This window comes from Mesoplodon bidens (genome assembly GCF_964165515.1).
Source record: "Mesoplodon bidens genome assembly, chromosome: 3".
Taxonomy (NCBI): domain Eukaryota; kingdom Metazoa; phylum Chordata; class Mammalia; order Artiodactyla; family Ziphiidae; genus Mesoplodon; species Mesoplodon bidens.
The window spans coordinates 93,505,071-93,532,687 of NC_138178.1; the positions used below are offsets into that span (position 1 = coordinate 93,505,071).

At 59.4% G+C, this 27,617-nt stretch overlaps 3 protein-coding genes across 4 annotated transcripts in view; 1 reads left to right on the forward strand and 2 right to left on the reverse strand.

Moving 5' to 3' along the window:
* Window positions 1-8,689, forward strand: part of SPTBN5 (spectrin beta, non-erythrocytic 5) — a gene marked incomplete at its 5' end in the record, with an annotated part of 46,333 nt that extends 37,644 nt beyond the window's left edge. The window contains 21 exon segments of the mRNA XM_081228265.1: window positions 1-163; window positions 811-948; window positions 1,028-1,251; window positions 1,400-1,740; window positions 1,743-1,768; window positions 2,248-2,450; window positions 2,568-2,772; window positions 3,001-3,245; window positions 3,897-3,924; window positions 4,028-4,255; window positions 4,444-4,661; window positions 4,832-5,021; window positions 5,241-5,291; window positions 5,331-5,417; window positions 5,588-5,692; window positions 5,819-5,873; window positions 6,233-6,642; window positions 6,814-6,900; window positions 6,997-7,088; window positions 8,295-8,388; window positions 8,573-8,689. Of these exon segments, the coding sequence (XP_081084391.1) occupies window positions 1-163; window positions 811-948; window positions 1,028-1,251; window positions 1,400-1,740; window positions 1,743-1,768; window positions 2,248-2,450; window positions 2,568-2,772; window positions 3,001-3,245; window positions 3,897-3,924; window positions 4,028-4,255; window positions 4,444-4,661; window positions 4,832-5,021; window positions 5,241-5,291; window positions 5,331-5,417; window positions 5,588-5,692; window positions 5,819-5,873; window positions 6,233-6,642; window positions 6,814-6,900; window positions 6,997-7,088; window positions 8,295-8,346 (3,148 nt within the window). The 3' untranslated portion in view covers window positions 8,347-8,388; window positions 8,573-8,689.
* A 650-nt stretch (window positions 8,690-9,339) lies between these two features.
* Window positions 9,340-19,653, reverse strand: PLA2G4B (phospholipase A2 group IVB). Its single transcript, XM_081228585.1, has 20 exons — window positions 19,564-19,653; window positions 18,288-18,360; window positions 17,855-17,991; window positions 17,634-17,765; window positions 17,257-17,297; window positions 17,035-17,077; window positions 16,699-16,753; window positions 16,229-16,359; window positions 15,883-15,966; window positions 15,542-15,579; window positions 14,610-14,745; window positions 13,914-14,050; window positions 13,436-13,658; window positions 13,166-13,283; window positions 12,713-12,850; window positions 12,428-12,532; window positions 12,103-12,282; window positions 11,590-11,756; window positions 10,842-11,028; window positions 9,340-10,721 (listed from the first exon to the last, which is right to left on the reverse strand). Exons 1-20 carry the CDS (start codon window positions 19,570-19,572, stop codon window positions 10,510-10,512), a joined length of 2,346 nt encoding a protein of 781 aa, XP_081084711.1. The 5' UTR covers window positions 19,573-19,653; the 3' UTR covers window positions 9,340-10,509.
* JMJD7 (jumonji domain containing 7) lies at window positions 18,288-27,487 on the reverse strand. Of its 2 annotated transcripts, XR_014015371.1 has the most exons (9): window positions 27,317-27,487; window positions 23,232-23,385; window positions 22,903-23,156; window positions 22,563-22,619; window positions 21,979-22,074; window positions 21,676-21,752; window positions 21,293-21,452; window positions 20,954-21,202; window positions 18,288-18,360 (listed from the first exon to the last, which is right to left on the reverse strand). XR_014015371.1 is itself a non-coding variant. In XM_081228586.1 (8 exons), exons 1-8 carry the CDS (start codon window positions 27,378-27,380, stop codon window positions 21,114-21,116), a joined length of 951 nt encoding a protein of 316 aa, XP_081084712.1. In that variant the 5' UTR covers window positions 27,381-27,487; the 3' UTR covers window positions 20,690-21,113. The 2 variants fall into 2 exon arrangements, 1 of the variants encoding a protein (XP_081084712.1); XM_081228586.1 differs by lacking the exon at window positions 18,288-18,360 and having other exon boundaries at window positions 20,690-21,202.
* Between the last annotated feature and the right edge of the window lie 130 nt (window positions 27,488-27,617).

Sequence of the window (27,617 nt, forward strand, 5' to 3'; positions counted from 1 at the left end):
GAGAGCCCTAGGCAGCAGGGCCTGTTCCTCCCGGTGTGCCCAGGTGGCCGCATGGCTGAGGGAGAAGAACCTGGTGGTCCTGGAAGAGGGCTGGCAGGACCCAGCCGGGCTGCAGGCACAGTTGCGGCGGCCGCAGAATCTCCAGGCCGAGCAAGACACGAGTGTACACCACTAGCAAAGGTTGCAGACGGTGAGGTCTTGGGGACCAGGGATGGGCTTACAGGCCAGAGCAGAGGGTGACCCCACAGAGCCCTGGCAGCTGGCTCTGAATCACAGCCGTGGATGGCTGACCTTCGAGTGCTTTCTGCATTCAAACGCCGTGCTAAGCACCAAAGGGCCGTGAGACGCGGTGGCTTCCCTGTGCACCCTCTCCAAAAATAGTGCCTTTTCAAGAATTTTAAAGATGGTGTTTTGGCGTGATGGTTTTAACAGCTCTCTTGGAAAGACATCAGAGGACAGAGTCAGGGTATGTAGCCAGCAGTCCTGTGCATGTAGGAGTCAAAGTACAGCACCTTTTAAATTTACCCTCTTCCACCTGCAAAGGGCAGGCCCTGACCCCAGGCTGCCTTTCTCTGATATAAAGTACCCTGCTAAGTATTTGAAATGTTTGATCTCATTTAAACAAAATACCCATTATTATCTCCATTACATGGATAAGGAAAATGAGCTCAGAGAGGTTAAGGAACTTGCCCAAGATCACACAGCTAGCACACAGACTCTGCAGCTGGGGGGCTGGTGGTTGGAGCCAACACGAGTGCCCTGACACCAGCAGTCCTGAGTCCACGAGGTGTGTGCCATGTGTGGCTGTAGGAGGGGCAGAGGCTGCTGCGGGATGGCCTCACATTCTCAGAGACCATGCAGGAGCGGCTACAGGAGCTGAGAGAATTCTGGGAGGAGCTACAGGCCAACTGCCAGAGGAAGGCAGCCAAACTACAGGAGGCCCGTGAGGTGAGGCTGTGCGGCCCTGGAGCGTGCTGGGTGCAGCTCTAGACTCTCCCCCTCGTGCCCACCTCACATTCTACCCCAGGCCCTGCGTCTCCGGCAGAGCGTGGAGGAACTGGAGAAGTGGCTGGAGCCCGTGGCGCTCAAACTGAGAGCCCCCATCGGGGGCCCAGAACAGCCTGGACTGGACGAGCTCCTGGGGGCTCAGGGAGAGCTGGACAGGCAGGCCAGGCACGCACAGGCCTTTGTCCGGGAAGGCCACTGCCTGGCCCAAGACGTGGAAGAGCAAGCCCAGCGGCTACTTCAGCGGTAAAGCCGTCCCTCCCCTCTGTCCCCCAGCTCGGTTCCTCGGGGCCCTCCCTGCCCATGGTGAGGGGCACAGAGCAGGTGAGCTGGTGTGCGGGTCATAGTGTGACCCTGATCCTGATGACCAGGGTGCCCCCTGCCCCGTCGTCAGTCGCCTCGGGCTGGAAGCTTCTCCCTGGATTCTTTGTTGGTCACAGGGGCAGGGTTCTCTCTGGGGGCAGCTGTGGGATCCCACCGGGCTTGAGACGCGACTCTGGGTCCCCCAAGGAGCACCCAGGAGCATCCCCCGTCTTCCTCCGACTCTGCAGAACCTGGAGACTGAGATGAGCAGCCCAGAGGCTCTGACCCGGGCGGCAGTGGGCACAGGGCACGAGCTGGTGCAGGCTGGGCGCTTTGCTGCCCGCGACGTGGCTGCCCGGGCGCAGCAGCTGGAGGATGCCGTGGGCCACCTGCAGGCAGAGGCTGCGCAGAGGCGACAGTGGCTGCAGCAGGCCAGGAGGCCCAGCAGTTCCTGATGGAGGTGAGGGGGTGTGATGGGGCACGAAAGGGCGGGGGTTGGTCATGAGGACACCCAGAGGGTAGGCAGGGCTGGAAGGTAACCCCCAGGTGGGGCTCCGGGCTCTCTGTGCATCTTCTGTCACCTCCACTAAGTTGTCTCCTGCCCCCAAGATCTTCCTTCAGCATGTTTCCCAGGAAACAGCCCACTGGGTTTGGTTTGGTTTGGTTTTGCTGTTTTTTCTAAACCAATGATTCTCAATCAGTGATTCACATCAGTATCACCTGGACCTTTTAAGAAGTGCTGACACTCAGCTCTATTCCAGACCAAATCAGAATCTTAAGGGGTGAGAGCCAGGCATAGCGAGTTGTTAAAACTCTCAGGTGATCCCCATCAGCCAAGTTGAGAACCACTCACTGCTCTAAATCTCGAGGCCATAAACTCAAAAGTTGGGAGCCCTGGAGGGCATCGCCCAGGGAAACCTGTCCTCTATGTCACCCCAGCTCCCAGAGGCAGAATCCTGGCTGGAAGAACGGGGCTGTGTTCAAGAACGGGACATTGAGGATATGGGCCAGAGTGCCGAGGCCACGCAGGCCTTTCTGCGGTGGCTGGCGGCCACCAGGAGAGACCTGGAGGGGTTCAGCATGCGCATCCAGAGGCTGCAGCAGACAGCAGTCCTCCTCGAGAGCGGGCAGAACCCAGAAACGTGCGTTGGAGCCAGGCCCAAATAGGGAGGAGCAGGGAGGGGCTCTCCCTACAGAGGCATGAGGCCGGTCCAGCCTGGAGAGGAAGGGCTCCAGGCGGATTGTCCTTTCTGCCATAGCCCCAAGTTGCTCGCCCTGATGCTCGCGGTGAGGGATACCCACTCGGGGCTGTTGCAGAGAGCGGAGGGCAGGGGGCAAGGCCTTTGGGAGCAGCTGCAGCTCCACCAACTGGAGCGGGAAGCCCTGCTCCTGGACGCCTGGCTGGCCAGCAAGGTGGCCACTGCCAAGTCCCAGGACTACAGGCAGGACCTGGAGGCTGTCAAGGTGAGTCACTCCTGAGCAAACCTGGAGGAGCGTAGATTGAGTGGCCCGCAAGGGCAGAGAAGGGGGAGGGGGCCACACAGGAAGTGGGGGGCTCTGGGAGGATCCCCGTGGTCCTAGAGGCAGGGCCAAGGGACGTCAGAAGTGGCAGATACTGCCGAGCCCTTCAGTAGCTTTGAGAGCTGCTGGACGCCACCTCCAGAGTGACCTCCCTGGCCCTACACCCTGCAGGTGCTGGAAGAGAAGTTCGATGCTTTCAGAAAGGAAGTCCAGAGGCTGGGACAGGCCAATGTGCAGTCCCTGTGGAAGCAGGCAGGCTCCTTGGAATGGGCAGCACCCAGGTGCTCTCCCCAGATTCAAGGGCAGTGGAGTCACATCGAGGCCGCTTGGGACAGACTGGACCGGGCAGTGAAAGCCCGCACACAGGTAGGTGCCCCAGTCTCAGCCAGGGGCAGCCAAGGGGCTGGGACAGCTGTGTAATCTGCCTGGGCCAGGGATAGGCAGCCCCGCCGTGTGTGTGTGTCTGTGTGTCTGTGTGGAGCAAGGTGGCTGCCTCCAACTCCCAGTGCCAAGCAGATCAAAAGTCACAAAGTCTTCCACCTCCAGCCCTCTCCGAGTCTCTCCACTGATTTGGTTTCCCCCTGGTGCAGCTCACACCTCCAGGGAGAAACAGGAAGCATGTCTGGCCAGCTCCTGACCCACCACAAAGCCCCCTCCAAACATAGGCTTCAGGTTTATTAAGACACAGGCCCCGTTGGTCTCTTGTCCTTCACCACACCCACTAACTGGGCAAGATCGCTCCAGCCATTCACTCTTCTCATCTAAATGCTCTGAGTGGATCTGTGTGCTGAGGACATTCTCAGCATTTCTCCACGACCTTCACTCTCAGCCACAGCTGGTAGTTTCTAGAAAAGCAGTCCAGGTCCCCGAGCCCCTGACAGAGCCTGCAGCCCAGAGATGCCGCCTCTGAGCGTCCTGGGCAGGCAGGCTCCTGAGGCGACCCTCTTCATCTCAGCCAGATGCCCCCAAAACAACCTCCTCCCTCCTGTGGACTCATTCCCACCTGCTTCCAAGCCCCCACCTCTGCCCCTCTCATGAGTTGGGCACTGAAGACCCTCTCCTCACAGAATCCTCCAGGGCCCTACCCCGTCATCAGTAACATCACACATTCACAGAGCAGCTGCCACATCTGGGACATTTCCTGTACCCGGTGGTCATGAACGAGTCACCAAGCCCCATGGACCTCCTTGTTTAAAAGGAAGTGGCCCGGGAGGCTACATCTCCAGGGAGAGAGGACCCTGGCCGGAGCAGGCCCTCCCCGCTCTCTCAGAACCTGGCCATGGCCCGTGAGGTCTGCGGCTTTGAGCAGGTTGCAGCTGAGCTCCGGGGCTGGATGCAGGAGAAGGCGGCCCTGGTGGCAAGAGATGCCTGTGGCCGCAGCCCAGCACCGTTGCAGACCCTGCAGCAACAGCACAGGTGCCTGGAGGAAGGGTCCACGCCCCGTGGGCTGCCCGTCTGACTTCCTCCCCTGGGTAAGGGGACCCCAGAGGTGGGAAGGGAGGGCCTGCATGCCCAGGCTGTGGAGGTGGACTTCTCAGAGGATGGGTGCTCCCTGAAGAGGAGCAGGCATCGGGTTGCCAGGGGGTAAGGCCTGATCCTGTGTTCTGGCTGCAGAGGGAACTGGCAGCGACGGAAAAGGAGGTGGCCCAGGTGCAGATGGAGACCTGCCAGCTGGGCCAGCTACACCCTGTGGCTCAGGAGGGCCTGGCCAAGCAACTGGCTGAGGTGCAGGAGGCCTGGGCCACCCTGAATGTGAAGGTCCAGGAGCGAGGTCGGCAGCTGGAGGAGGCTGCCCAGGGCCACGCCTTCCTCGGACGCTGTCGGGAACTGCTGTAGGTGGCATCCTGCCCCGGCTGTTGGCTCAGCTCTCCCCTGCAGGGCGGGGGTCACCCCAGCTCTTTGGAGAGCTATAGTCCCCATCTCCCTATGCAGCTCATGCCCTGCCCCCCACCCCAGTCTGCCCTCCTGGCCCTGACAGCAGCTTCCCCTCCCTGCCCCGCAGAGCATGGGCTCAGGAGAAGCAGGGGCTGCTGTCCTCAGAGGAGCTGGCTGGGGATGTGTCTGGGACGGAGCGGCTCCTGGAGCTGCTGGAGGAGCTGGGGCAACAAATCAAGGGGCACTGCCGTCAAGCCCAGGCTGTACAGCAGGAAGGGCAGCAGCTGGTGGACAATGGCTGCTTCACATCCCTGGAGGTACGAGCACAGAGATGGGTCTGGGGCTGAGCTGGGCACACAGCCCAGTTACCCTCTAAGCAGGAGCAGAAGGCCAGGCAGGGGGCGGAGAGAGGGGGGCCGAGACGGGGAGGGTCCAGGCCTCACGGTCTTCCCTCGACACCTCTGCTGGGCGCTCCAGCCCTGCCCCACCCCGTGGCTCTGCCTGAGCATCTCACCCCCAGCACCCCATCCCCCCAGATGACACAGTGCCTGCAGGAGCTGGATGGTCAGCCGCGGGCACTCAGGGAGGCCTGGGCCCTGCACCGGGAGCGCTGTGAGGGGAGCTGACGTCTGCAGAAGCTGCAGCAGGGGCTGGGCCAGGCTGAGGCCTGGCTGGCCTGCCGGGAGGACCTCCTGCTGGACCCCAACCGCAGGGTGAGCTGAGGCCCTGCCCCTTAGCTGGCTGCACCATCTGGCAGCTACAGCCAAGGGCAGATCCTGCTGCTCCCCTGCGCCCTGGGGCCCGGGCCAGGTTGCAGAGGGTGAGGGAATGGCTCTCTGCACCCCCCGAGGGCTGGGTCACACCCTGGCTTGCTTCTCCCCAGCGCTCCGTGTCAGATGTGGAGTGGCTGCTCTGCAGACACCAGGACTTAGAAAAGCTGCTGGCTGCCCAGGAGGAGAAGTTTGCCCAACTGCAGAGGAAGGCAGGGGTGAGTGGAGGTTGAAATGAGGGTGCACTGGGAGATAGGGGCCTGGGGGCCCATGGTGGGGGCGGTCCTGGTCTCAGCCCGAGAGTCAGGCTCTCTCCAGGCACTGAGCCCACATCTGACCCTCAGGAAAGCCCTATTCTTTCCCTTGCTGGCTGTCACGTCCTGTCGCCCACATCTCCAGGTAGGCTAGGGCTCCGTGTGCACTGGGATGAGAAGGAAGTCTCCTGAGCTGGAGCAGGAAAAGATGAAGAACAGTGAGGACACGAGGGCTCTCTGGGTGGGAGGCACGTGGGGAGGAGAGGCTGGGGCACGGAGCCCCCAGAGCCCTGGCCTGGCTCCCCTGGCTCCCCTCCCGAAGGTGGAACAGAAGCCGCAGGTGAAGGGGCTGAAAGGCAGGACAGGTGGCAGTGGGCTGACCTCCCTCCAGCAGAGCCCTTGGGAAGCTGGTGGCCTGGAGCACAGCTGATCGAGACAGGGACCTTGCAGCCACGTGTCCCCGTCGGGCCTCGCATACCCTTAGCCACCACTGTCTCCCTGGAGAGCGTGGCAGGGACCGTCAGGGTAGGGAGCCCACACCCCGAGCCAGCACTGCAGTACCAGGGACCAGTGGGTCACCAGGGATGAGGAGGTTGGGGAGGGTTAGATGCCTCGCCCACCTTCCAGAGGGGGACCCGGCCTCTAAGCTGGTCATGTTTCCCGGGCCCCATCTTGCATTTTCAGGATGCAAAGGGTGCCCCCGCCATTGGGACTTTTGGAGCTTACGCAGGAGCCCCTGCCTGGGAGGAGCCAGGGAAGTGCCCAGAAACTGCTTCCGCAGCAGCTGCCCTCCACAGAGCCACTCGAGGCCTCAGAGGGCAGCGGGGCCTGGCACGCTCGAGTTGTGGTGCCTACCGTGGCAACTGGACAGTCTGGCTCCCCGGGGCCACTTCACAGCTTCTGTCCTCGCCCAGGTGGGGGTAGGCCCCTCATCCTCCTCTTCCTGGGTTCCCTGGAAGTTTACCCCGTGGCTCCCTCTTCCCCGTGGGCACCTTGGTCCAGTCCAGTCCTTTCCCTGGGAGCCTCTGGAGACACACAGTCAGGCTTTGGCAAGGCTGGTGCAGCCTTACGCCTTCTCTCCACAGCCCGGCGTGAGCCCCAGGGACGGCTGCCCTGGGACCTCGAGGGGCAGCTGCCCAAGCCTGCTCCAGGACAAGCGGATGGCAACTGAGGTACCAGGCAGTGGGTGGGAGGGCGGAGGACAAAGAAGGACCCACAGGGAAGAGCAGAGACAGCCATGGTAACCGCTACCGCTCATTTCTCCTCAGAACGCGGCTTCCACAGCCACCCTTGACCTCGCAGAAGCCCAGCGTGAGAGGCCAAGGGATCACCAAGATGGAAAACGCACTTTCCCCTTAAGGTGAGGGCTATGTCGGGGGAGACACGCTGACTCGACAGGCACAGCTGAGGGGCTGGAGTCAGCAGTGCCCCGCACTGGAGACAGCTGGGCTCGTGACTGGGTGGCAGGCTGCCTGCGGCAGAGACCGTTTGCAGCACCACCTGAAGGGCAGGCTGAGAGCTGGCACGGAGCCCCGAGCAGCGCAGCAGGCAGGCTCCAGAGGAAGCCTGGGGAACGGGGCGGGCGTGAGGGGCATTTGATTCCATGGGCCCCAAGCTGCTGGCATTTGATGCGTCCTTGGAAGTTCCACATCTACTATCTCTATGCCTGAGAGGTAAGTGGGAATTCTTTTTTTTCCTCAATTTAAGGCCCAGAGAGGGTAAGCAACTTGCCAGAGATCACACAGCTAATTAGTAGAAGCAGAGCCAGGCTTGATGCCCTGACAGCCTCCCGGTTCTGCTCCACCTACTTTGGAGTCTGACTCCCCTAAGCCCTTCCCTCAAGGATCTTCCTGGGCTTCCCCGTGCTCTGCTCTGCTAATGAGGCCTTTTCTAACCTTGTAGTCTTCAAACAAACAGCTCTGAACGCACCTCCCTTGGGGTGTCTTATAGACAGTGGCCAAGCCCAGCTCCACTACTAGGAGGAATACACAGAAAGTACCCCTTGGACCAGAAATTTTTCATCATTGTGGTCTGACAGGCTCCGTGTGGAGAGAGCGTTTAGGGGCCCCACCTGGGAGTCCCTCTGGGTTCCTGGCTCTGTTCCTTACACTGTGTCTGTTCCCCTGGGATCTCCCTGAGGCTGTCCTTCCAGAATCCCAAAGGGACCTAAGTTTCTCCAGGCTAAGCCTCCCTGAGCCCATCGGCATTCAGTCTTCCAGGAGGCCGGATGCAGGAGGGGGAACCTGCCCCCGAGCGCTGGGCCTGGGCTGCCTCTCAGCGTGGGTAAGGCTTGGTGTGTGCGGAGCCGCCAGAAGCAGGCGCCTCTTAGACCGTTTGGGCCGCTATAACAAAGATACCACAGACTGGGTAGGTTGTGAACAACAGACATTTATCTCTCACAGTTCTGGAGGCTAAGAAGTCACCTCAAGGCCCCTCCTCTTAATACCATCAGCTTGGGGGTAGGATTTCAGGCCATGGCAAGGAGGAAGGAGCAGGCATGGAGTCTGCTGCTGCAGGTGGCCAACCACTGGGCCAGGCTGACCACTGTTCTTCCTTGGCTCTGCAGCCCCCGGTCTGAGCCCAGAGCTCCGAGCCAGACCCTTGGGCTTCCCAGATGAGCGCTCTGCTGAGGAGGTGCCCGGCCCAGCCGCTCCGCTCAGGTAGGGCACCTGGGTGTGTGGGCGGGAGTCCCGAGCCCCCATGACTGGCACAGACGCTGCCCTCTTAAGCCCAAGGAAGGTCCTGGGACTCAAACTACACTGCTCAGGTGTGGGGCCACCCCCGCCCTGTCACGGTCTCAGCAGTGAAGACAGAGTCCAGACCTGAGGCTCCCTTTCCCCCCAGGTTCCCCGGCTTCCCCCGCCCTCCTCGCCAAGGGAGACATGACTGCACCGATAGCCACCCTCGGCCCGTGGGCTCCCGCAGAGGAAACTGCATGAGGCTCCCGCCGGCTGTCTTGCTCAGGCCAGACCCACGGTGAGTGTACCAGGCTTCCCTTTGCAAACGCCAGGAAGCCTCCCGGGTGCCCACACACTCTCCCCCTCCTTGCTCTCCTCCTGTCCTTCCTCTCCAAGATGCAGCACTGCTTGCAAGGCAGTCAGACCCCTCCTGCACCCTTGCTCCTGTCCCCGCTGTCTGTCTCCATCCTCCCAGCTTTTCCCCAGTCCAAGGACTAGGTCCCTGCTCCAGGGGGGGAAGGGGGGAAGCCTTACTATCCCAGAGAGCCCGGAAGTCAGGATGTCACCCAGACACACACCCATAGACCCCCACACAGAACAGACCTACACACAGTGACACAGTACACAGACTCCACACACAGCCTTGTGCCTGAGGAATCACTCACATCACAGCAGGGGTGGCAGCCAGTTGTGGTGTCTGGTATAATTATCCACTCCTGCAGGGCCTACAGCTTCCAATTTATGATTCAGATGATGTGCTGCTGAGTCAACAGGCCTTATCCAGGATATGGTGGCTTCTAAGGTCATCAGAGCAGCCATTTCCTCTGCTCTGTGCCTCCAGCCACATGCCCAGGGCAGACAGAGGTAGTGAGTTGGATCATGGGAACCAGTCACCTCCCATCCCCCCCGCACATCATGGTCCCTCCCGCAGCTGCCTCCCAGTAGCCACATCCCACATCAATGTTAGGAGGAGGTGCGGAGGCCTGGGGCACCAGTGCTTGGAGAAGATTCTGGGGAAGCTAGGCCCTAAATTCACTCCACCTGCCTGTTCTCCCAACAGGTCTGGGCCCTGAAGCTAACCTGCAGGTGGCACCAAACCTCAGGACTACAAGCCAGGACACCCTCAAGGGGACCAGGAGACCCAGCTATCAGACCCCTGGGACCAACATCTGGAATAGACAGGAGACAGGCCCCACCAAGGTCACAGCTTGCTGAAGTCACACCGTTAGCACTGGTCTGTCTTTGGCTCATCTGATCCCAGGTCTGGCCCACCCCTATCATCAATCATGGGACAGGAAGCAGCCCTTTGCCTGAGTCCCTGGGTGAGGAAGACAGGGGTGCTGGCTGTCACTGCCTGCGAGTCACCTGGGCAGGGCCAGGGCTGCAGCAGCAAGACCCGCCCCCCTCCCAGGATAAACTGGCCACCTCTCTGCTTGGAGAGAGTGGGCCGGAGTGGAGTAGACACTGCCATGAGCTCACAGCCTGCTCTTCAGGGGAAGCCCAAGCTGACTTGCCAGCTCTATAAGGTGCCTGGGGAGAGGTTTTGTTTCCTAAACCAGTCCTTGCCATGGGTAACCAAGAGGTGGGATGACCTGTCCCTTCTTGGAAGCAATGACAGTGATCTCCATAATGCCTCACGTTTGTACGGGCCTTTGTAATACAAAAAATGCTCTATTTATTTCACTCTGTACGGCTACTCAAGGTAGCAAGGAAGGGAAAGGACACTCAGGTCACGGGGTTTTGTGTGCGTACACAAATCTGGCCCAGACTGCCCCACTTACCCCGGCTGCCACAGAACCTCTGAATCTTCTCCAGCCACATCATGGAGACGAGGCCCCAGCCCGTTTAAAACCCTCAACCTACCCCAGGGTGTCTGTGGTAGAGGTGCTGGTGGCTTCAGTGCCACATCTGGGTGGTGCTGGGCACCTTCGTGAGCCCCTCAGAGGGCTGGCGACCACAACTGGGTCATCCAAACCGCCACAGGCTCTGAACTTGGTGATGACGGTCTCCACCCCAACTCAACCGGAGCAGCAAGGCGGCCAAGAAGGGAGCCTGAAAAAGAGTCAGGGGCCGTGGGGCTGGGGTGTGGCATCCTCCCGCCCATCACTCGGCCCGGCGCTGCTTGCGCCGCCGCACGGCCTCACGCAGGGCCTCCAGCAGCTGCTCCTGGTTGTTGCAGATGTTGTAGTGCGTCAGGCGGAGCAGCTTGTCCATGTCCTCCTGGCTGTAAGTCACCTTCAAGTAGTGGTAGGGGGAGTCGGATGAAGACAGGTTCACCTCCCCGGCCTCCTGCGCCTCGGCCGTCCGCTGGACCCCTGTGGAGAGAGTGCAGGCCGGCCATGGGAGGCAACCTCGCTGGGGATGGAGGGCAGGTTTGGGGTCACCTGGGTGGAGGCCTAGAGGATAGAGGAGGGCTCCAGAGGATGGTGGCTCACCTGGGGCTGAGTGCTCCCGGAAGGAGGCGTTGACCAGCGGGAAGTGCAGCACGGCAGGGGCATCAGGGCGGGCAGGGTCTGAGAAGAGGTGGCACTCCCGGGGCTGGCGCTGCTCCTCGGGGCTGGGTGAGATGGACGGGAATGGGATGCCCTGCTCCTGGCAGAACCGATCCAGGAGCTGCAGCTGCTGCAGGGTGGGCAGAAGAGGCATCAGCGGGATGGGCCCATGGGCTCCCAGTGTCCTCCACACTGGGCTGACCGAACGTGGAGGTCTGCTAAGACACGGGACTGAGTGCCCAGATGCCAAGCCAGACGCTAGTGGACCCAACAGGCCAGGCTGGGGTCAATGTTCTAAACCTGGCAGCCCTTCTATGGCAGCCCCTGGGGTGTCAACGGAGCTGGGCTGCTAACGACTCCCAGGTTCTGCAACTGGGAGAAAAAAATCCTTCACGGGACCAACACAGAAACTCAAAGCAAGGAGTCCCAGGGGTTCAGGACCAAACAGGGTACAGGTACATTTAAAATAAAATACATTTTAAAACACTGCTAGCTTCCCATCACGCCAGTTCCCCTGGAGGAGAGTTCACAGAATCCACAGCCTTTCATTCACAGCATCGCTGTCACAGCCCCTAAGGGAAGCTGTCCCAGATACCAGACTCCAAAGCAGATCTCTCCAGAGTCAGGATGTCGGGCCAGCTGAGGCCAGGCCTGGCATTGCCCCCGCCTCCCAAGCCTGCCCGCTGCCCACCTGAAAGGCTCCCTGGAGGTTGTAATCCAGCGACAGGATGAGGTCCACGTCCCGTGTGGGCCGCAGGAGGGGTGGGCAGCTGGTGTTGACAAGGTAGCCAACATCCAACAGGCAAAGGAAGGGCTCTGCAGGTGTCAGCTGGTTGGGGAGGCCATCCAGTTTGGTGGCTGGAAAGGTGGGGGGTGATCGGGGGGAGAGTAGCTGTCACTGGTGCTAAAGGCACCAGCCCCTCCAGCCTAATGCCAGCTCCTTGCTGCTTTAGGAGGCTCTGCCATCCGGCTCCTGCCCTCTCCTGCCAAAGCAGCACCTCAACTCCCAAGGCTCCACAGATGGGCCCTGATCCCAACGTAAGGAGAGGAAAAGGGGCTCCCGCTCCAAGCCACCCAGAGAACTGAACCCACAACGAATTGGGGCCAAGGGACTGGACAGTGCAGATGTCTGGACCAGGGACCCAAGGCTCAGGTGGCCATGGGAAGAGTTTGGGGAGCTGGGAGCTGGGGAGAAAAGCAATACCTTTCCAGGCAGAGAAGTGAGGATGCTGGAAATAGTCCTTGTGGAAAGAGAGGCCACGGAGGAAATTGTGGGTGGCCTGGGCAAGTGGACGCCATGTCAGAAGGTCAGTGAAGAACTCAGCTATCCTGCTGGCCACTGTGGGAGGCTCTTCTATATTCAGAAGGGGGACCTGCTCCTTGTCTGCAGTCAAGGATGGGGGAAACAGGGACCCTTTATTCCAGCCTCTGTGGACTCACAAAGGAGGAGAGAGCCACCCCACACTCCCCAAATACAGCCCCACTGGCTGCCTCTCCCATCCTTCCCGGGGAAGAGCCCGGTCGCTTACCCAGGCTGGCCTGAGCCTGTGCCCAGCGGTCCCAGAACTGGCTGGGCTCGGAGGACCAATACAAGCTGTCCTGGAGGCTGGCTGCGTACAGGTTGCTCCAGATGCCTGAGGAGGAGATCCAAGCGGGAGAGAGTCCCCCACCTCACCACACCCAGACCCTTCCCCACAGCCCGTCTGGGACCAGGAAACGTCTCAGTGACAGAGCTGGGACAGTCGAGCCCACCACCTCCCCCAGGCCCCTTCTCCCCACAACCCTGGCTTCTCCCGCCTCCCAGACCCGCTCACCTTCCAGGAAGCAGATGCGGGACTCAGGAAGCCGCTTTGTCAGGCGCCCCATGAAGAACTCGGAGCCGAAGAGCTCAGAGGGGATGAAGGCGCCGTACTTGGGAAAGCCGACCTCATAGGGGGAGAACTCACACCACTCTGTGAAGAGCCACACAGCCTCACCACGGGGCCCACGGCCTGAGCCCCTCAGGCACCAAGGCACCCACCACGGGCCCCGCGTCGGGCAGCCTCGTGATCAGGAGGCTCAGCCTTGTTGCTGGCACCCTGAGCGTGGGACCCACGGCGCTTGCCCCCATCCCAAAGCCTGAGTGACTCGGACAGGATGACAGGCTCTGGAAAGCACGGGACCTGGCCCAGAAAAGGGGGGTGTTAACACCCACCTTCACAACAGGCCTGGCTACCTGTCACCCCAACAACTGTGAGAGCACAGGTCACGATTCTGGAGCTACTCACCCCCAAATTCAAAGGTAGTCAGGTTCCGTTCTTTGGTATTGAGAGCACAGTAGATGGGCAGAGGGTTCTGGCCACGGCTCAGGGCCTCCCGCTGGTCTGAGAGTTTGTGGTCGTGAGGCTGAGGGAAGGTCGTGTGAGCCTAAAGCCAGGGCTTCCTGGGGCCTTTCCCAGCCCCTGCGGCCCAGGGCCGCTCCCCATCTCTGGACCTTGCCCTGGCTTTGGCTGCCCCCATCTCCCCACACCAGCCCCACTCTGCCCCCCTCCCCACACCTCGTCATGCAACAGCGCCTCGTTGATGAGGGCCCACAGGGTGGTGAAGCAGGTCGGGTGGCCCAGGCACGCACGCTCAGCCAGCTCCTGCCGGTACCGCCACAGCTGGCTGGGGGCCAGCACGCCCAGCTTGCTCTTGGTCACCTGCGTCTTCAGTGACTCGATGGGCCCTGCCAGGTCCTTCTGAGACCACTCTGGGTCCTCGTAGAGGTTGGCCAAAGCCCTGGGAAAAGCCAAAGCCAGGGGGATTGTCACTCAAGGACCCCCATCACACGCCTTGGGCTCACTCTCTCTGCTAGGACAACGGCCCAAAAGACACTTTCCAGGGTCCCCTTAAGCACCTTTCTCTCTGGCACGTGCATTCTCCCACCCCTTCCAGTTTGCTCAGAGAGGCCGGTGGAGTCTGAGAGAGCCTTACCACCACACCCTCCTATCATAACCCAACTAGCCACCCCCAGGCTCCTACACTCAAGCTCACCAGGTGGAGCCCGAGGCCCCTGTGATGCAGGAGATACAATCCAAGAGGCCCAGCTCCTTCAGGCCAGCCAGCTGCCCATACAGGGAAGTCATGGCCCGGATCCCACCACCAGTGGCCATAACAGCTACCACTGGGATCTGGAAGAGAGAACAGCCAGGCTTGGAGAGGCCTTAGGGAAGGGGAAGGCCAAGCCACAGGAAGAAGAGGTAGCAAGCCAAGTGCCCACTCAGCTCACCCACAGCTAAGGCTAATCAAGATCTGATCAGGGCTCTTGGGGCCAGTTCTAGTCAGGTCTGCTAAGGAAGGTCTAGCCAGAAGTAGCCTTGCAAGGGTCAGGCTTGTTTGGTCTTAAGAACTCCAAGAGAAATGGACAAGTTCCAGGCCTCATCTCCTCACCTCTAGCCCCTAAGGAGTCTGGTGATTGCTTTCTTGAAGCCCCAGGGCCACCTCAAAAGTCTCCCACATGGCCACCTCTCTCCCTCTTTCTAGGAGGTGGAAGCCCTAGGAGATGCCCCAGGCCTCACGCACTGCTCTGCGTCAGATGTGATCAAGCTCCTGACAACAGCAAGGGACAGAGAAGCAGAGCAGGGTCCAAGGCTGGCTCGGCACCAGTTCTGGTCTGGTTAGGGCACAACCAGTCCCAGCATCCAGCACTGAACCCGAGGACGCCCACCCAATCCAGCCCAGTCCCCAGACCTCATCCTCCCGCAGGTCTCCATCCAGCTGCAGGGCCTGCTTCAGGGCCTTGGCCACCACCTGCTTCCTCCTGCTCAGGAAGGCCCGCTCCTCAGCACAGGGCCCGCAGTCCAGCCGCACCGCCAGCTCACTCGGTCTGGGTGGGAAGGAAGGGACCATGAGGCAGCTAGCTCCTGGCCTCATTGGAGAAAGAGAAGCTGGCCGGCCTGCCTGCCCCAGAAAGCCAGCCGCCACCCTTCTCTCCTCTCCTCTCCTCTCCTCTCTCCAACCCTCGCCCCTGCTCCTGTGTCCTCATTGACGTGTGACGTGTGGACATGAGGGGGAGGTGAACCCAGACCCTGGCGGGGACACCCTTGGGGAAGCAGCACAGTGGATTCACAGGACCAGGAAAGCGGTGACTGAAGAGGCTCCAGTGGGGGACCCAACGCCATCGATCCACTTCCTCCTCTCAGCCTCTCCCTCACCCACCCAAAAATGACTCTAAAGGGGACAGGAATGGTGCCCCCCAGGCATGTGCAAGGCCAGTGTAGGCGGTTCCTCCCATCTCCTGAGGGTTAACTGAGGCCCCGAAGGGTTGCGACTGCACTCCTCTTGGTTTCCTTGCCCCCTCTGTGCCTCTAACCACTGTTCCACCTTCCATCTGCTTTTCCAGCCAAACATTTATCAAGTGCCTCCCAAGTGCCAGGCACTGGGCTAGGCACACACCCCTCTGACTGAACCAGGAATGCATGTAAAAAGTTAACAGGAAGAGCCTTCATCTGCCAAGGCTCCAGCACCTCAGGCCCCACCCTGGGAGCAAACCCCTGAGCATCTCAGAGAGGATTCACAGTGGCCGAGCCTGCTAGGGGCCGCCCCGTGCCTGCTCATTCCTCCAGGCTGAGTGCCCACTGCTGTCCCCCGTGACCTTTCCCAATGCCCAGCCGGCCTCTCACCCTTCTTCTTTTTTCAGCTCCACCTTCATCAGGGGCTCCTGAAAACCATGAAGCCCCCAGTCACAAAGGTGGGACACCCCATTTCCTTCAATCCAGCCCAAGCCACGTCCCATGACAGCCACATGCTCCCTTGGGCCCCAGCCATCTCCACAGGGGCCAGACCTGAGGCCTGAAGACAGGGATGCTCAGAGGACCTCTCTCCCCAGAGCCTGGCCTGGCATTTGTCCAGGGCCTGGCCCAAGGACAGAAGCCGCTAGAGAAGCAGGCCAGCCCTTCAAGGCCTGGGGCCTGGGCCCAGCCCCACCCATACATCTGGCTTTCTTCCTCTGGGTGACCAGTACCTGGGATGTAGGGAAGACAAGTCTCACCACTTGGTCAGAGGGCAGTGCCCTCAGAGGCACCTTCAGCTGCTCTTGGGGCGCATCCTGCAGGAAGGATGAAGAGGACCTAAGAATCTCCACCCTTCCATTCCAGCAAAGCCTCACCAATTGCCCCGGGAGTGACAGAGAAGTAGCCGGAAGGGGGACAGGAGGCTGAGGTCAACCCCACACTTCCCAGGATGCCTGACGCTGCCAGGGAGTGATGGGGAGGGGGCTCGGGGTGAGCAGAGGAACAGGCTGGCAGGAGGTGCCGAGGGAAGCAGGGTGGAGGGCTCTGCAGGCCTTAGTGCCCAGGACGTCCCACTACCTGCAGCTGAACACTCAGCTCCTGCTCCCAGCAGGCCGGCCAATGGAAGTGGAAGGAGCCGGCGCCCACGGAGGCCTCCTGCGGACCCTCATAGGACCCCGGAACAGCGAGCTGAACTCTGCCCTCCGACCCTGGAAAGAGGAACCAGAGCAGAGAGGCTGGGAATGGGATCTCAGCCCACAGAGGCCCCTTGTCTTGCCTAAGGGGCCTGGGGGGCGGGGCGGGGCGGGGCACTCCACCCCCCCACCCACTGAGATGGAGCTCTGGCTCAGACCTAGGCTGGGAGATGGGGTCCCACCACAGCCCCTCTGAGGACTAAAAGAAAAAGCCCCAGCATGGATTCGTCCCCTCACCCCTGCTCCTGGCTGAGAGCTGGGGGCAGCTAGTGCAAGGTTCCCTCCAGGGTCCCCTTAGAAAGGGGAAGACAAGGGCTGAGAGACGGCGGCTATCCCAATGGTTCGGGGACTCACCCTGCTGGCCCCCGGCCTTCTCCAGTCGAACATGCAAGCAGGAGAGCTCCCGGGCCTGGGTCATTAAGAGAGCCCCTCAGACTCGAGCCCCTCCCTTGCTGGAGATGCCACCCTCCCAACACCCTGGTTCTTGTTCCTCAGCACCTTTTTACCTTGGCCCTGAGTCACCAAACATTTGCTTGGGTGTAGCCTCTGGAACTAAAATCCCAGCCGCCCCCGCTCCCCCACCCCCGCCACCCGCCAGCAACAGCGCTACCCGACCCCTGTGGTGGGCCCAAGCTTCAGGCCTGGGGAGAAGGGTGAGCACAGGGCACGAGGGAGGGGTTCCAGACTCACCACCAGGATGCCATTACTGACGAGGCGCTCAGCACAGTCGGTCCTGGAAAGAGCCCCCAGTGACCCTTAGCGAGAATCCAGGTTCCCATCCCCCAAGGTCTGGGCTTTCCTCCTCCAACCCTGATGCCTCCCAGGGAAGGGTGTCGGCTCTGGGTGCGCTGGGCTCTGTCCTTCCCAGAAGGAATCACTCCCACCCGGGAACTGCCCCATGGCCCGACTTACAGATTCTGCAGCCGAAATTCAACTTCCAGCTGCTCCTTGCCCTGTAGAGAGAAAGAAGCAAGTTAGAAACAGTGAGGAGTACGTGTGTGTAGGTCCCAACACAAACACCTGGGCAGCTGCAGTCCCAGGGGTGAGGAGAGCCACTGTCCACCATCCCTGGACTGCTCCAAGAAAGCTGCCCTTGGCTTAGGGGACAAGACAGAGGGTCGGGGACAGGACTGCTCTTTGGTGGACAGTAGCTCCTCACTGACAGAGGCCTCTGGGATGCCAGGGAAGTCTGGACCACTCACTGGAGAAGAAAGCCATGTACCTGGCTACCCTCCAAAGCATCCCCCTCCCCAGGGCTAAAGCCCTCCACTGCCTTCACACAGCCTTGCCTGAGGGTTCAGTGAGAAGCTCTCACGCCGGGACTCCCCAGCCCGCAAAGTCCCCACGTCAAACAGCACCGAAAACAGAGGGTCATCCTTGGTCAGAAGGTCCTGGTCAAAGACTTTGAGTTGCACGATGTTCTGAAAGGGGAACAGAGTGAGGGGGCTGCAGGAAGATGAGGTGGGACAAGGGTGGGTCAGGGAGCAGGGCCAGGCTTACGCCTGCCCACCTTGAGCTGGCTGTGGATTCGGAAGTGAAAGCTCTGATTCCAGATGGGGTTTCTGCTGTTCTTGACCACGCGCGTCTGGAGCTGTTGGCTGGAGGCCGAGGGCAGCCACAGAGTCACGTAGCAGTCAGAGGGGGTCACTGTGAGAAGGAAGGAGGAGCGTCCAGTGCTGGCCAAGAGCCCTTCACAGCCCAGCCGCCCAGAGCCCACGTCCTTCCATCACAGGCAGCCCCAGGAGACCTAGAGACCCAGGGAATGGGGTTGGGTTGGGAGACAGGAGGTGCAGGCCTGACCCCGACGTTCCACCCATTACCTCCTCTCAGCACCCTCTCTGGGACCCGCCGCACGCCCAGCCCTACTTGCGTCTCTTCCCACTGTCCTGCCCCACTCTGAAGCCAGCTGCAGAACCACTGCCCTCTCTGGGCCCAGCACTCACCTAGGTCCTTGGAGGGCAGGCCATGGGCCTGCAGGACATGAATGGTGAGCAAGCAGGTCCCAGGCACCTTTGCCTACAGAGGAGAGAGAGAAACAGGCTTACTACAGGCTGATGGGCCCAAAGGGGAGGCTGTGGTGACACCTTGAGGCCTAATCCTGAACCGAAAGGACCAGCCCTGCCCAGCCACAGGCCTGTCCTCCACCCACCAGAGTCCTGAGCCAAGAGGCGGCTGTGGTATCTCCTGATGACGCCTGCCTACACTTACACAACACGTTGCACCAGTTCTGGTCCAAGCGCTTCATGTAGATTAACTCGATTTCATCATACAACCACCCTATGCACGAGGACTACTGATTATGACCAACCTCACAAGGAAACAGAGACACAGAGAGGCTAAGCAGGCGCTTGCCCGAGACCCAGGGCCAGGATTGGAGCAGTTGGCTGTGCTCTCAATTCCCACACCTACCTGCTTCCAGTTCCTGGTACAGTACATCCTTACTCTTTCCACCCCACAACCCTGGCTCCCCTTTACTAAGCAGGCTTGAGGCTGGTCTTGGGTGGCGGGGGGACCCCAGGGCAGCAAAGGGGGTGTGGATATAAGGCTACAGAGGGAAGGGAAGAGGTATGTCAGGGCCCCGGTTGTCCTTGGTCCCCCTGGTTGAGCTGCTTCCCGTACTCTGCATCCCTGGCCACAAGACAATTCTGGAAATGGGCTCTCCACTAGGCTAGGGACAGCAATTATCAGCTCAGACCACCCATTGGTTGTCCAATCTTCCAGGTCCTACAAGGTCAGGCTAAAGATGGTCCCCAGGTGGCCCCATCCAAACTCACGACCCTGGGTATGGGGATGTAGACCCTGTGCTAATCGATACTTCCTTTTGGTCATCAGCCCTGCTGCAGAAGGGGCCTGATGGAACGGAGTCCAGGGGCAGAGCTGGAAAAGCTCATCCATCACCATCAGCCCTGGGGCCCCCACGCCCCAAGCAACTGAGTCAGAAAGAATACAGGAGCGGCCACTTCCTCTGGGGCCCCAGGACGGCAGCTGGGAGCCTGAGTTCTCAGGGCCCAAATCCATGGTGCCAGAGAGCTCTGCCTGGAGCCCATTTCTAGGGCAGGAAAAACACAGAATGATCCTCCTTCCCAAGACCCTGCCTCTTCCCTGGCTTCTGCTCCCTGGCCCTGTCCAAGGCTGGCAAACACCTGGAGAAGCCCATAGCTCCCTCAAGAAACAGCATTAACCAGGCCCCACAGGGACCAGTGCCCCAGCAGGTCTTACCAGAGCCATGAGGCAGAGAGTCCTCTGAAAGAAGGAATGACAGGCAGCACCTGCAGGGCTGAGGACTGTCAGCTTTCTCACCCAGGGCCAGCGATGTCCCAGCAGGTCCCAAGCTCCTCCCTGGTTCCTGCCCACTGCTTCCGCTCCACCCAAGGCCCACACCCACTCCCGGACCAGCCGCCCGTCCAGGAGACGAGACACCTTAGGCCCACACAGAGCCACTGACACCCTCGCGATGGGGGCTCAGCACCCCCAGAGACCCATCCTCTCCAGCCACCGCCTGCTGGGCCCCACAGCCCTGCTCTCCCTGCCTGGACCTCGAGGAGGGGCCCCCAGAAGAGCTCGCCGTCAGCGGCTGAGCAAGAGGCCGCAGGGGTCTGGCTAGGGTCGCAGCTGAAGGGGCTGCTGAGGTCTGGAAGGCAGGGAGCGGGCCCCAGAGCGGCAGCAAACCCGCGAGCCGCGTCCCCAGCCCCAGGGCCTTCCACAGCCTCCTGGTGCCAATGTGACAGAACCGCCCGGTCTTCACTGAAGTGCTTGGCCAACCTGAGGGGAGCGCCCCGGGCCCCAGCGTGAGCCGGCAGGGCTGTGGCTTCTTCTGTGAAACAGCCCCTCAAAGCCGCTTGCCGGGCTGCCTCCACCTTGGAACTGGATGCTGGGTGGCGGCCGGGGAAGGGGGCTCTTCCGTCCTCAGGGCCAGGTTGGGGCAAGGGGGCGGGGTGGGGACAGCGAGTGTAGAGACCCACGAGGGACAGTGGTTTCTGTCCCCTCCTATCTGTGCCTGCTGTGAGGGAAACAAGGGCGACCCTTAGGGAACAAGACCCCACCAGCTGCCGTGGAGCTGGAGGAGAGCAAACAAGGCCAGAGTGAAGCTAGCGAGAGCTTTACAGGCCCTGCGTCAACGAGTTTCGTGCCACAGAGTGACAGCAAGGCTGAGGTCGGCCTGCTTGCCCCAGAGAGGCTGTGACGGCGGTCGGGGACAGAGAGGTCTCGGCTGCAGAGAGCTCCTCAGGCCCTGGCCTGGACCCAGCCCTCACCCCCAAGCAGGGTCACCCTGAAATGTTTACCTGAACCTTCCAGCCCTTACCAGACCACGGAAGGCAACCACGAGGGAGCCTTAGCACATACGTGAATCATAGCCGCCTTTTATTAAACACTTCCTCCGCGTCAGGCTGGTGCCATCCTTACAGACACCATCCCCAATACGCCATGAGGTAGGAACCATCGTTCTCTCTGTTTCACAGACAGCACACTGAGGCTGTGAGGCAGTCACTTGCCCAAGGTCACGGTGCTGGTGAGAGGCAGGGCCGCACCTGAACCCCAACTCCGCTTCCCGAACAGGCTGCGGCCTCACCTGTGCGCCAGCTTCCTGGGAGCCCACACCCAGACCTGCCTGGCGCCTCCTGGTCCTCCCGATCCTCTGAAGCTGTCCCTAAGCCCAGCTGGGCCAGCAGCCAGCACCTCTGACTCCAGGCTGCCTCTCAAGGTGACTGGCTCAGGAGGGGCACGGCCTTTTCCATAAGCTGTCCTTGGCGATGTTCACCAGGATTCGGTCAGTTGAGGCCCGAGGCCTTAGTGAGGGAGTCAAGCAGCTGGAAGTAACTGTACTTGAGGTCGTACTCCATGTCGTACCAGAAATTCACTGTGGAGAGAATGGAGACAGGAGCACGAGGGTCCCCCTTCTAACCTAAGCTTCCCCACCCACCCCCCGGTGAGCTGAGCAGCCCCTCACCGGCCATGCAGCCATGGGACTGCTGGACGTGGTGGAACCACAGGGCGGGCAGGTAGAGCATCTCGCCAGTCTGCACGGTGCAGTGAAGGGCCTGGGCCTGACTATAACTGGGGTACTCGGCCAGATCTGGAGCCAAGGGGTCCAGTGGGATCCAAGGCACCTGGGAACACAGCAGATTCCAGGGGGTAGGCCCACAGCCCCCAGGCCCTCCAGCTCTGTCCCTGGAGGTAAACACCATGGGCCCTGCCCTGCTCGGCACTGGGAGGCCCAGATGTAGGGATTCTTCAGAGCAAAGCACCACCTCCCCATCTCTTTTGTGCCTGTTCCTCAGAGCCCAGCTTCCTTGCCTCCCCCGTCCCGGGGCCCAGGAACAAGGCAGACACCTTCTCCATGGCCTCTTCATCCACCATCTTGAATGAGCCCTCTTCGGTTAGCTGGTAGGTTGCCGGTGTGTACAGCTCTGAAGCCAGAGGGAGAAAGTTGTGGGCACCCTCAAAGGGCCTGGAGCTTGCCCACCACTCCCACTTGTTCCCTGGGTGCAGGGGCAAGAGAGCCAGGAGTCCTAGTGCAGTGGAGATGCTGTGTCCACACCTCAGGCCTGGGGTCCAGCCCACCCAGGGCTACCCACTGCCCTCCCTCTACTTTGGGCCACCTGCTCCCCGGCCCCTCCAGGCTGCATCCCCTACCATAGGGGATGAAGGGCCGGTCGCTGGGTGGATGCAGCAGGAAGTGTTTCTCTCCCGAGACCACACAGTAGAGGTTCTCATAGTGGTCCTTATGCACTGCCGACACAGAGGGCCCAGTGGGCAGGGTTAGGAGGGGGCACACACTCACACTTGGGGCCCTGCACCCCAAGACAGCTTACGGTGTGACAGAAGAGCACGCAAAGTCAGAGGAGGCTCAGGGGGATGCCAAGGAGAGGAGTCTGGCAGGCATTCGGGCATCTCAGATCTCTACCAGCCAGGGGCTTGACACTCGCCAGGAGGGGAATTTGCACAAACAGGGTTCTTCTGAGTCTACCCCATGACTTAGCTGGCCTTCAGTGCTCTCGAGGGACCTACAAGAAACAGTGTCCCCCGCGCCCAATGCCGCGGGCACCTTCGCCCACCTGAGCTGCTGGGGAAGGCCCTCTGTTATGCCTGAGCCCCAGAATCCCAGGAGAAACCTTAGAGATCAATCAGTCCGACTTCCCTGCAGGCCAACCTTCTACTCTCCACCTCGTCTTCCCTCCCCACAACCTCCTCCCCACCTTTGTATTCCCGACACCTACACGATGTCACTGCAGCTGCCTCTCCCAGCCAGAAGTTCACAGCATCAGGCATCTTTCCTGTGGGTCAGAGAAAAGAGGGCGAGTTAGTAGAGGCCAGGCTGGGAACTACCACCACACAGTGACGCTGGGCCAGAACCTGGGCGGGGAGAAAGGGCAGCAGTGGGTGAGCAGAAGGAAGGGCAGCCATCTTCAGTAGTTCATCAAAATGAAGTCAAGGCCGAGGGAGCTGACCCCGTGGAGCCAGGAGTGTGGGCCGTCATCAGCAAGGAGAGAGAAGCGGCAAGCGGGGCTGGCTCCCACCTTCCCACTTCTTCCCTGCCGGGGCCCCACCTCCACTCACCCAGCGCCTCAGAGGCCCAGGGCACGTGGGGCTCCAGATCAGGCAACAGCTGGGGCAGCTCAGTGAGCAGGTTGGAGCACTGCTTCTGCACGTAGAGGACCCCGGGGTGTTGGGCTCGGCCCTCCAGCACGTCCAGCACACAGCTCAGGGGCAGGCGGCGCTCGGCAGGCATCACAAAGCGGTCCCCTCGCACGGCATCCGCGTAACCATCTGGGGTCACCGCCACACTCACCTCCGCGGACCCCACTGTGGCTCTAGAGGAATGGATGTTCAGTCCAAGCCCAGATGCCCCAAAGCACCGCCCACACTCCGCCCAGGGCAGCCCCCACCTGAGGTAGGGGAGGGACCACTTCTGGAGGGCTGGCCAGTGCTGCAGGGCATTTCGAATGATGCAGGGCCTGTTGGGGCAGACCCAGTCACGGTAGAAGTGAAGTGGACCCGGAGGCTTGTCCAGGTAGGGCACAGCAGGAGGCACGCTGAGCTCTGAGAGAAAGAGGCGGGGGAAGGGGGTTGAGGCCAACAGTACCCAGTTGCTGCCCCACGGCCTGCATAAGAGATGCCCTCTCTGGGCAGTTCACTGTGTCACCAGGCAATGCCTATAGGTGACCAAGGGACCCTGGACAACCAGGAATAGAAGAATGAGGAGGGAAATTAAAAGGAGAAAGTGTGAAACACCCATAAACACACCAGGATAGGCCCTAAGAGTCCACAGGGCCATGGGCTGCTGCTCAGCACACAACCCAAACCCTCCAGGGGGCCACATCCGGCCCTTCACAGTGAACCCCTGGCTTTCCTACTCTGGAGTGGCCAATCTCCTGGCATCCATTAGGAAAGGCAGCCATGGAGGCAGTGTCGGGAGCTCCAGAATGAGTAGAGCTGAGGCCCCAAGGCCAACGCTTGTATGGGTGGGCCAAGGTTCTGGAGAGCACCTAAAATGTGTTGAGGACTTGGTTGGGCCATCGTGGAGGTATTAAGGGATGATCCGAGCATCATCTCAAGAAGCTTACAACCTAACTGGAGAGACAGGCTGCCACACAAAACCATTGGAAGAAAAGTAAGGGCTGAACTGTCTTTTGGTCTTACCGAACAGCATCACCATCCTCAGACACCCAGGGCTGCCATGTGAATTCAGGCAGATCGTGTGGTGCGCCACCTGTGCAGAGGTCAATAGTGGCCCTGTGTCACCCTTAACAAAAACCTCTTCTTATTTACTTATTTATTCATTTATTTTTGGCTGCGCTGGGTCTTTGTTGCTACGTGCGGGCTTTCTCTAGTTGCAGCGAGTGGGAGCTACTCTTTGTTGCGGTGCGTAGGCTTCTCATCGCGGTGGCTTCTCTTGTTGCAGGACACAGGCTCTAGGCGCGCAGGCTTCAGTAGTTGTGGCACGGGGGCTCCGTAGTTGTGGCTTGCGGTCTCAGTAGTTGTGGCTTGCGGGCTCTAGAGTGCAGGCTCAGTAGTTGTGGCGCACGGGCTTAGCTGCTCTGAGGCATGTGGGATCTTCCCAGACCAGGGCTCGAACCCGTGTCCCCAGCATTGGCAGGCAGATTCTTAACCACCGCGCCACCAGGGAAGCCCCCAAAATCTCTTCTTTCTGACTTTCTTCTTCCTCATTCCTGGTATCCTACTGATTACCTCTAAGTCCTGTTGATTCTACCACCTATGTCTCTCAAGCCACACATACCCCTTTCCTCTGCTGGTAACCACATTCAAAGTTAGCTCATTTGGGTCCTCAAATGTCACTTTGATGAGGCTTCCCTCTCTGGCCACCCTTTTTAAAATTGTAACCTGCCCGCAACAATCTTTATACCCCTTCCCTTCTTATTTTTATCATTTCTCACTATCTAGCACACTATATATTTTACTTATTTCATTTGTTTATCGATCTCTCTTGCTAGAATGTATGCTCCATGAGGGCAGGGATGCTTGTCTTATTCACTGATGTACCCCCCCAGGACCTAGCACACAGCAGGTGCTCAGTAAATATGTGCTTAATGGTTGAATATAAGTCTCTAAAATCTCCTGGCTGGATGAATGCTGCAGTGAACTAACTGGTTTCCTTGGCTTAATTGCACTCCTTCTCAAAGCATCCCCCACCCTGGCCCAGTCATCTTCCTAAAACACAATCTCATCTTGTCACACCTCTAGTAAAAAGTCCTTTGACGGCTTACCACTGCTCCTTACAAAATACAGTCAGCCTTGGCACACACATTCAAGACACTCCGTGATGAGGCCCAACCTACTTTTCCAGTCTGGTTTCCTCCTGTCTGGTGCCTGCCCTTCAGCACACACTCTACTCAGGTGGTGCCAAACGTTGTTCCTGCTGCTCACTCACACTGGAATGCCTTCCTCCTGGCTTTTATACAGGGCATAGGCTTTGCTGTGTTATTTTCATCCTTGCGGTCTAGCCTGAATGTCTTGGTCCCCAGTGGGTGGTTACTACATCCTATCCCAACAGCCACTGCACTCATTTTCACCTCCGAGGTCACGCTCTCTCTCATGACCGTGTCTCCACACCAGTCATCTGGGCCTTGCAATCAGCTGGAAAGTGAAATGTCTTTAGATCAAAAATTGAAACTGAGTGGGAAGACCCTGGTGGACCCTGGAAAACTGAAAAGGAAGTATGCTTCCTTCACTGGCTCAAGAGGCAAGGTGGAACGTGCCAGGTAGATAAGGGAGCAAGGGTGAGGAATCTGGCAAAGGGCCTTCCCAGTCATGCCAGCCCCTCTAAGCAGTCACCTCGTGGGGCTCAATAAATCTCCCTGTTATTCTTACTAGGAGTCTTAAAATAAGTGGACACTGCCTTTTTTTTTTTTTTTAACCCTTTGTACTTTCTGTAATTATTTCAGTTTTACTTTTTCACCATTTAATAGATTTCCTTCAGAGAATGGCCACTATTCCCTCCTGGGGCTTCCAAGTGAGAATTTCAAAAAGGATCCAAACAATTCCTCTGGTCCAACAATTCTTCTGCTAGGAATTTAACCAACAAAGACACACATGTGCACAAAGACTCTGCTCCAGGCACACCAGCCTCCTCACTGATCCCTGAACACACCTGGCACACTGCCACCATAGGGCATCTGACCCACGTGCCCCCTCCTGGAAACCTCTTGTCTCTCAGAGGTCTGCTCGGCTCCCCTGCTCCCCTCCTTCTTCAAGCCAGTGCCCAGATGTCGCCTTATCGAAGAGGCCTACCCTGACCTTCTGGTTTCAACTTGTAACCTGCCCTCCACCCCACATCCCGAGCCTCCTCATTCTGCTTTACTTTTTTACCCCAAGCACTTATCTTCTAACCCATTTTTTTCTACCATGTAATTTACTCATTTAGTGTGCCTATGGTTAATTGTCTCCTCACTTAGAACGTAAGCTCTACAAGGATAGAGATTTGTTTTGTTCGCTGATGTATCCTAAACATACTGAATGGAGCCTGGCACCCTGAAGAGCTTACTAAGTATTGGTTAAACATTCGTTTTAAGTATTGGTTGCAGTATTGAAAACAATAGATTGGAAATGGCCTAAATGCCTACCAATAGTGGGCTGATTAAGTAAATTACAGCATTAGTACACAGGAGGCGTGAAAAAGACTGAAGTAGAGAGATATGGAACGATTTTCAAGATACACAGTACAGAAGAGTGTGCTTTACAAGCTACCATTTGTATAAAAAAGAAGATGTAACAGTCATAGGTTTGTGTGCAGATATTAACAGAGTATTTCTGGAAGGATGCATACTGGAGCCTGGAATGGGAGGGAAGCTTACTTTACATTGTAAGTCTGCTGTTTTTTAAACCATGTGCCCATGTCACTATTCAGTGATAAGATACTGCTTAAAAATAGAAAGAAAAAAGGAAGAGAATGAGGGAGAAAAATAAAAACCAAGCAGGGGAAGAGCCAGGGATCTCCAGTACAGCTGCCTCCAGTTCTCCCAAAGCTCTGCAGTGCTCGCATCTTGGAGGAGTCTTTTCCTGAAGGAAGCGATCCAGCAGGGGTTCAGAGAGGGAGAAACCTTAAAGATTTCACAACAGGGAAGGGTGGGGAGAGCAACAACAGAATGCCCCGAGTATTCGGTGCCGGCTGACGGTGGGAAACACAGAACGCCACAAGAGTAAAGACTGGGAATAATGTGAAGAGTCACCCCAAGAAGCCACGAAAGTGCAGGAACACGGAAGGAGGGGAGCTGAGGGCCCACCCGGGGGCTGGGGAACGGGGCTGCGACACACGCGCGATCAGAGAGGGGCCGGCCACCAGTCACGTGCACGAGGTTCCGCGCCCCTTGAGGAAAAGAAACACGGTGCACTCTGGTGCCAGTAGCCCAGGAAGAACCAGGGCGCACCCGGATCCGGGACCCGGTTCTCGGCAAGCCCAAGGCCCCTCCCGCATCTTGCAGTTGCTCTGCGGCCGCCGAGCCACCTCACTCACCCCTTGCCGCAGCCGGGAACTCCCGTAACTCCCTTCGCACGGCGTCCAAAGCCGCGTCCGCCATGATGACGCCACCGACGCCGCCCCTCCCTCCCTCCCTTGTTAAGACCCCGCCCCGGGCCCGAGGCCCCGCCCTTCCCTGCGGCCTCAAGCCCGGGCTCCCAGCCCTCCCCCACGCCTCGTCCTCCCCCACACTGCCGCTGAAGTCCGCAGCTTCCAACTGGCCACCCCCATACACCCCCAGGAGACCACAGATTTTGTATCCACGCGGCAAGCGAGAAGCCGCGCCTCCTCTCGCCTG